This window comes from Dromiciops gliroides, chromosome 2 (genome assembly GCF_019393635.1).
Source record: "Dromiciops gliroides isolate mDroGli1 chromosome 2, mDroGli1.pri, whole genome shotgun sequence".
NCBI lineage: Eukaryota > Metazoa > Chordata > Mammalia > Microbiotheria > Microbiotheriidae > Dromiciops > Dromiciops gliroides.
The window spans coordinates 303,728,798-303,737,427 of NC_057862.1; the positions used below are offsets into that span (position 1 = coordinate 303,728,798).

Below are 8,630 nucleotides of genomic sequence, written 5' to 3' on the forward strand. Positions count from 1 at the left end.
TAAGGTAGGGATAACAATACTTGTTACAACTAACTCACAGTGTTGTGAAAGTTCAAATGATCTGATGTCTCTAAAATGTTGTTCAAATATTAAGGATATATGTCAGTTATTATGATTGGTTAAGGTGATACTGTTTTCCCCAACACAAATTTTTCGTTCTAGGCAAGCTTATCTACTTCTAGCTTTCAGTACACACCTAACTCAGAAATGATGCAGATATACTATTGCCTATACCCAAAAAACATCAAGTTATGAGGAAAAGGTTCTATATGCACAGAAATATTTGTAGCAGCTTTTTCTAAAAACAACAAACTGGAAAATGAAGGGGTGTCCAACAATTGAGGAACGGTTAAATAAGTTGTAGGATATGAATATGATTGGAGGACTACTGTCCTATAAGAAATGAGGAAATAGATGATTTCCAAAAGACACAAAGTACTTATATCAACTGATACAGAGTGAAATAAGCACTCTGAACAATACTCAGAAGAATTTATACTATGTCATTAATATTATAAATATGAACATGAACACAAATTAATGAAGAACTAAGTGAGCAGAACCAGGGAAACAATTTATACAGTAACAACAGTATAAAAACAAATAGCTTTGAAATCTATGATCAATATGCTGACTATCCATTAGTCTAGGAGATCAATGATGAAACATGCTATCATTGCAGAGACATGACAGATTTGGGATACAGAATAAGACATATGTGTGTGTGTGTGTGTGTGTATACATATATATTTGTATATGGCCATTGAGGGAGTTTGTTATGCTTGACTATGTGTGTTTGTTATAATAAGTTTGTTTTTCTTTTCTTTGTATTTTCCAATGGGATAGGAGGGAGCATTTATGGTTATTAAAAAAAAAAGTGCAGCTAAGTAGCAGAGTGGATAAAGCACTGAATTTGGAATCAGGAAGACTCATTTTCATGAGTTCAAATTCATCCTGAAACACTTAATAGCTGTGTGACCCTGGGCAAGTCTCTTAACTCTGTTGTTTGCTTCAGTCCCTCATCTGTAAAATGAACTGGAGAAGGAAATGGTAAACCACCAGTATCTTTGCCAAGAGAATCACAAATGGGGTCACAAAGAGTTGGACGTGACTGAAAAAAAATGTCTGAAATGCTACAAATGTGAAATGTTGCATGCTCTTTCCAATGAGGTTACTATATTATTATGACTTTAACTCATCTATTTCAGTTTATTACAGGAGATTTTGCGTGAATAGAAGCCATTTGTAAATATTTGTTTTGTGAAAACAAAACATCAATAAAACTTTAAAGAAAGAAAGGATGCATCATGATATGGAGGGAAGAACATAGAACTGAGAGTCAGGAGACCTGAATTCTATTCCTTTCTGTGTCAATTATACAGCTATAAAACCCTGGGCCAATCACTCTTTTCAGTATTTCATTTTTCTTGTATGTAAAATGGGACAATAATTTCTGCCTTCCTTTCCTCCCAGGGTTGTTGTATATAAGGTGCAAATGAGATGATGCATGTGAAATGGGTTTAGACCTGATAAGCTATGCTTTTGTTTGGATTTCACATCCCAATCTTTACAAAGAAAATAATCATACATTTAGCTTCTCTCTATTCCTCACTCCCTATTCGATTTGTACTCTTTGTTCAAGACCCAGTTTCAGTCCCAGGTTCTCCATGAAGCCTCTCCTCACCACCTAGTGCTGCCACTTGGACTGGGCTCTCCTCATCTTGTCACATTACTGTTACTTGACTTTTCACGTATTTATGTCTAGTCTCCCTAACTAGAACATGAGCTCCTTGCTGCTCCTCACACCTCCTGTCTCCACCTCCTGTCTCCATGTCTTTGCACAGGTTTCCCCTTATGCCTACAAAGAACTTCAGAATCACCTCCACTTCTTAGAATCCCTTTTTCCTTCAAAGATCAGCTCAAGTGCCATTTCCTATATGAAACTTTTCCTGACTCTCCCAGCCACTAGTGCCAATCCTCCCACTCCTGCCAAAATTTCCTTTGTCTATGTCTTGAATCTACTCATATATGTACATGTTGTTCCCACCCAATATAATGTAAGATTCTTGAGGGAAGGAAATGTTTTATTCTTATCTTTGTATCCCCAAAACTTAGCAGTGTCAACAAAGAGCAGATACTTAATAAATATTTGTTGATTGTGGGCAGAGACCAGGTCTGATACTTCTCTGGGACTCCCTTAATACCTAAGGCAGTGCCAACCCATGAAACCTCATGCAAGTTTATTTTGTAAAGTTGCCATAGCAACTTCCACTGCTATAGCCATCCCCAAGGATTTTGGTAATCAATTTATCTTGTTACCAAGGAAACATCAGCTGTTTGTGGTAAGAAAGAGACAAAAGAGGATCAAAGTGGCAGTAATTGTTTTTTTCTTCTCAATGAGAAAATAGGCAAAGGGTTTTTTCAGTGAAAAGGTGTTTTACTACCATATCTCCTATTAGAATGACTCCCCTTTCAGGAAATAAGAGCTAGGAATTTAACTAAGGTCAAAAACTGCTCTTCAGAGCAATTAGGAAGATGGAATCCTTGTCAAAAGAGTTGGGATTTCTTTGAAGTTTTCAGAACTCTAGGGAAAGCAGTAAATTTTAGGATCCTCTGTTTGATTTGTTAATCATTTAATGCAAACTGGACTCAAATGTTTTGTTTTCAGAGGAAAGCAAAAGCATTAGGTGAATTTTCTCCATGTTTGTTTTAACCAACTTCATTAATTGCTAGAAAGGCAACTTTAAAAATGGATTAATGTTCCAAGTGGAACAGGCCATAGATTCTAATCAGCTGTGGGATATGGAGTAAGTATCTTCAATTCAGTTTTCTTGTCAATAGAAAAGGCATAATCATACATGGTTCAGATAGGAAGAGTACTAGATTTGGATCCTGACCCTGATATTTACTGCCTATGTGATTCTGCACAAATCATTTCCATTCTTTGGGTCTCCTTATTAGTCAAATGCGGGTAGTAACAGCACTTTGCTCCCAGGTTTGTTGTGAGGAAAAATGAAATATTTGTAAAGCACTTTGCAAACCTTAAAGCTCTACATAAATGATAGCCATTATCATTATTATTATTGAAGGATGGGATTGACTCCAAGGAAGAATAGCCTAGGGAAAAATAGGCAGGCTCATCACTAGAAAATTGACTATAGGATGATATATATATATACATATACATGTTTATATCCATATATACACATACATATGCAGATATACACACATATACATGCATACATACATATATGAATATATATGTATATATGTGTATATATATATATTTGGTCAAATAATCTGTCAAAGACAATCCACCAAGCCATAGAAAAGTTTGTTAGTGGAGAAAGTGCCCCTACAGAGAAATCATTCATTGTTAGAATACTGAAAATTCTTACTATGCAAATGGCACTGAGAAATATGGACACAAGGAAATATTTAGCATGATCTCTGCCTTCAATATTCTTACAATTCTATTCAGAAGAATATTCTATGATACAGCTAATTCAATTAAAAACATTTATTAAGTGCCTACTATGCTCAGCATTATTTGAGAAAAGCACCTGGTGGAGAAGGCACCATTTCTCCAGTATTACTAGTTTCTAAGCTCAGATGTGGGAAAGGAAGCCTCTCATCAGTTAGGTCACTTGTCTGAATCCCATTTATAAGAGGAAAGGTTGACTTTCCTTTTTGCTCAGAATAATTATCTGATCTGATTTCCCTCTTTAAATACATTAATCTTCCAAACAATAGGGAGATACCTATTCCCCTTCCTCTGAGAGGTAAGGGTGGAGCTGGAATTCATTTTCACTTCAGATTGTATAGGAACAAGTCAAAGAAGAATAAGGCTTCTTTCCTTTCTCTATCTTGAAAGACACCGTACAAATGCACTCTAGACCATGAAGACTGATGAAGTAACATGCACAGAGCACAGAAAGGCATGTCCCCATGAAGCAAAACTGGAGGCACCTGATTCCAGGAGGCTAGGGGGACTGAGATAGGCTGCCAATTAGTGATATTTACAACAGAGGCTTTTGCCATTGTGACTGTATTATAAGTTCACCCAGAGACCAAGGTCACACCAGATACCTGAAGGCTCTGCTTACTTGTTGAAAGAGGAGAAATAAAAGAGCAGATGCCCATCTATTTCAGCTATCTTTCACTTGTGGTTCTATCTTATTATTATCATATTACCTCACAAGTATAGAGGGATTGTTTGGTTTATGCTGGGCTTTCACATCCACTCATCCTTCCCATAACCCTGTAGGTCAGGGCAGGCATTATTTTTCATTTTTGGCAGATGGGGAAAGTGAAGATGGAGTGATTTCCCTGACTCTAGGGGATGAAGGGAGTGTTGAGAAATGGAGATCTATATGTATGAATCCTGCCTTTAACTCAGGGATTCTTAACCTGGGGTGCATGCACTTTAAAAAAAATGCATATTTGGCTTCTCTTGTAATCCTTTATATACTATTTTATACATTCAAGGAGTCCATTGCTTTCACCAGACTACCAAAGGGGTCTAGTACACAAAAAGATTAAAGACACTTGCTTTAATCCACAGTAGTCCCCACCTATCCCCCTCTTCTCCAAGACTTAATCATGTTCCCTAATTGGAGAGCCCTTCCAGATGGGTGCCAATACAGAGCCCCAGGTGCCTCTTTCTTTGCTGTTGCTTGTAGTCTTTTTTTTTTTTTTTCCTGGTGGGGTAGGGGGAAAGGAGACAGATAGGCACAGCTGGAGGCCTGATGGTCACCCCCACCCCCAGGTGCCACAGTAGCCATGCCTGACCACTCTCACAGCCCCGAATTTCTCAGTTCTGACTTCCTCACTCCTTCAGTTTTGGCCTTTTTTTTTTCTGGTAGGAGGGAGAGAGAACAAAGAAAAGGAAAGAGTAAAGGTCCTAGACTGAGGCTCCTAGCGTTCCCCGTTGACTGTCTCAAATCCCAGCTCCCAGAACAGAGGAGTTAGGACTGAGGTGATAAACTAGACAGATTGATGGATAAGGGCGGTTTCTTTGAAAGGCTTTGCTAGCCATCGGGGGAGGGGTGGAGGAGACAGGAAGAAGGAGGAAACAGCAGGTTAAAACTTGTTCTTTTAGAAGCAGCGAAAACAGGCTGGGAGGAGAAGTGCGTGAAATGGGGCTCAGGGGGTCTGTGTGGATGTCCCACCTTCGGGGTTAGGGGAGGGTCCTATTACCTGGGCTGCCATAAATGAAAGATCCATGGTGTTGCTGCTGGTGGTGTGGCTGCTGTCTTCGCTGTTCTCTCCGCCACCGGCGCTGCCTTCTCTGCTGTTGCTACTGTCACGGCTGCTGCTGCTGCTGCAGCTCCAGCTGCTGGGGTTTGGAGGGGGGGAGTAGGAGATGGTGGCTGATTCGGCTCTTGCCCCGCACGATGGCACCTGTCTCACCAGTCCCCGAAGCTTGGTAGGGTTGGTCCGGGAGCCCCGTGCACCTCCTGGGCTCTGAGCAGCGTGGCTGCTGGCCTGGCAGAGTTGAGGCTGAGGGTCCTCCTGGAGAAGGCGGGCTTGCTCCCTCCCTACCATGTGACCGCCTCCTACGGAGCTGTTCAGCCCCAACCTCTGGCTAGGCCCTGGCCAAAAGGCGGACTCAGCCCAGCCCAGCCCCGCCGTCCCTGTTTGGAGTCTCTCGAATGCCTTATGTGCCGTCCTCCATGCCCCCATAGCCGGGCCAAGTGTTTCTTGTCCCAGGCCAGAGAACCAAACAGATCTTAGGGGAAAAGAGACGATAGTTTAGGTAACAGATAACACAGGCACTCCCGTTTATAGAGAAGATAAATCAAGGCTCTTGACAGCCTGACTCCAAATTACCTTTTTGCTTTCTCTCATTTTCCTACCTGCCTGCTAGGATTACTACGAAATTCAAAGTGTTCCACATTTTAAAAAATAGCTTTCCCCCTTCTTAATCCTTATGTAACACTTTGTTCATAGTTCACTTATACACTTGATTTCTGTTTTGTAATGTGGATGTGGATTCCCATTTGGGTTCTGTTGCTCCTTACCAGGCTGCATTATGTTTCATGAAGACTGCAATTGCCACAATCATCTTTGTATCTTCCCCAGTACTTCTGATATATCCAGGGTATTTGCTGCTGTTGAGTCATTTAGTCCTATCCAACTCTTGGTGACCCCAAGAGTGATTTGTCATTTCTTTCTCCAGGGTCCCCATTTTACAGTTGAAGAAGCTGAGTCAAACAAAGGTTAAATGACTTGCCTAGGCATAGACCAACATCTTACACCTTATACTAAAATAAGGTCAAAATGGATACATGATTTAGACATAAGAGGTGATACCATAGGTAAATTAGGAGAGAAAGGAATAGTCTACCTATCAGATCTTTGGAAAGGAAAACAGTTTATGACCAAACAAGAGATAGAGAATATTATAAAATGCAAAATGGATGATTTTGATTACATTAAATTTAAAAAATTTTGTACAAACAGAAGCAATGCATCCAAAATTAGAAGGGAGGCAGAAAGCTGGGAAACAATTTTTATAGCCAGTATTCCCGATAAAGGCCTCATCTCTAAAATATATTGGGAACTAAATCAAATTTATAAGAATCCAAGTCATTCCCCAATTGAGAAATTGTCAAAGGATATGAACAGGCAGTTTTCTGATGAAGAAACCAAAGCTATCTATTCCCATATGAAAAAATGCTCTAAATCTCTAATGATTAGAGAGATGCAAATTAAAACAACTCTGAGGTACCACCTGACACCTATCAGATTGGCTAAAATGACAAAAAAGGAAAATAATAAATGTTGGAGAAGCTGTGGGAAAATTGGAACACTAATGCATTGTTGGTGGAGCTGTGGACTGATCCAACCATTATGGAGAGCAATTTGGAATTATGCCCAAAGGGCAATAAAGCTGTCCATACCCTTTGACCCAGCAATACCACTTTTGGGTCTTTTGCCCAAAGAAATCATGGAAGGGGGAAAGGGACCCACATGTACAAAAATATTTATAGCTGCTCTTTATGTGGTGGCAAGGAATTGGAATTGGAGGGGATGCCCATCAATTGGGGAATGGCTGGACAAGTTGTGGTATATGAATACAATGGAATACTATTGTGCTGTAAGAAATGATGAGCAGGAGGAGTTCAGAGAAACCTGGAGGGTCTTGCATGGGCTGATGATGAGTGAGATGAGCAGAACCAGAAGAACATTGTACATAGTATCATCAACATTGAGTGTTGATCTACTGTGATGGACTATATTCTTCTCACCAATGCAATGGTACAGAAGAGTTCCAGGGAACTCATGATAGAAGAGGATCTCCAAATCCAAGAAAAAAAAAAAAGAACTGCGGAGTATAGATGCTGATTGAACCATACTATTTCTTTTGTTTTTTGTGCTGTTGTTTTTTCTACTTTGAGGTTTTTCATCATTGCTCTGTTTTTTCTCTTATAATATGACTAATGCAGAAATAGGATTAATGTTATTATGTGGATATACATACATACACACACACACACACACACACACACACACACACACACACACACACATATATATATATAACCTATATCAGATTACCTGCTGTCTAGGGGAGAGGGGAGGGAGGGGAGGGAGGGAGAAAAATCTGAAATTGGAAAGCCTGTATAAACAAAAGTTGAGAACTATCTTTACATGTAACGGGAAAAAATAAAATACTTTATTAATTTTTAAAAAATGACTTGCCTAGGGTCACATAGCTAGCAAATGTCTGAGGCTGGATTTAAACTTTAGGTCCTCCTGACTGCAGGCCCAGTATTCTATCCATTGTACCACCTGACTGCCCCTGGATATAGGAAGCCCTTTATGAAAGAAGACATTAAAAAAGCACTTATCAAACATTAATAAATATTAATATGTGCCAAGCATCATACTTAAGTTGACAATAAAATACAAAGAAAGATGGTCTCTGATTTCAAGTAGCTTACATTCTAATAGTAGAAGACCACACAAATAGAAGAGTGGTGGTCAGGGAAGAGTCAGAATCAGAGAGTCAGAGAAAATTAGCAAGACAGTGAGTGGAGCAGTAAGGTAGTAGACTGAATCACTCTCTCCAGGAAAAATGAAAGAGCTAGTTTTATCACAGATTTGCAGAACTGAAGAGTATGTTATGTTGGGGAAAACTACAAATTGCTATCAAGACTTTTGAGAAGAGGACCTGGGAATTGAAGCATGGTTGAGGTTTGTTTGAAATAGTGGGTCAGGCAAGATGGTCACCAAGTAGCATAGTAGGGCCCTAAAATGGAAGTTCTGAACATGAAGGAATTAAGACATCCAGGTTACAGTTTATGGCCTCAGCAGCAAGGGTTTCTTGTGGGTTGTTGAGAAGATGGCTTAGGGTTGAATTGGATTGAATTCAGGCTTACTACTCCTGAATCTTAAGCCATTATTAGAACTTATCAGAACCTTACTTGCCCCCAAACCTAAACATGATATAGAAGAAATATATGGTATTTAGAATCAGGAGACATAACCTGAACAGAAATTTCCTTTGCTTTGCTTTAAATGAGAGGATAGGACTAGATTTGTAAGATTACCTCCAATTATGACTAGAATAGGCTCTATGATTCTGTGATTTCTTCAAGCACTTATGTTCTGTAGTTCATAGT

General features: G+C 39.5%; 1 protein-coding gene across 1 annotated transcript in view; it reads right to left on the reverse strand.

The window, feature by feature from the left end:
• C2H14orf132 (chromosome 2 C14orf132 homolog) overlaps positions 1 to 5,598 on the reverse strand; it is a 51,958-nt gene extending 46,360 nt beyond the window's left edge. The window contains exon 1 of the mRNA XM_043987502.1: positions 5,200 to 5,598. Within this exon, the coding sequence (XP_043843437.1) occupies positions 5,200 to 5,547 (348 nt within the window). The 5' untranslated portion in view covers positions 5,548 to 5,598. The remainder of the gene's footprint in view (positions 1 to 5,199) is intronic.
• Positions 5,599 to 8,630: the final 3,032 nt, after the last annotated feature.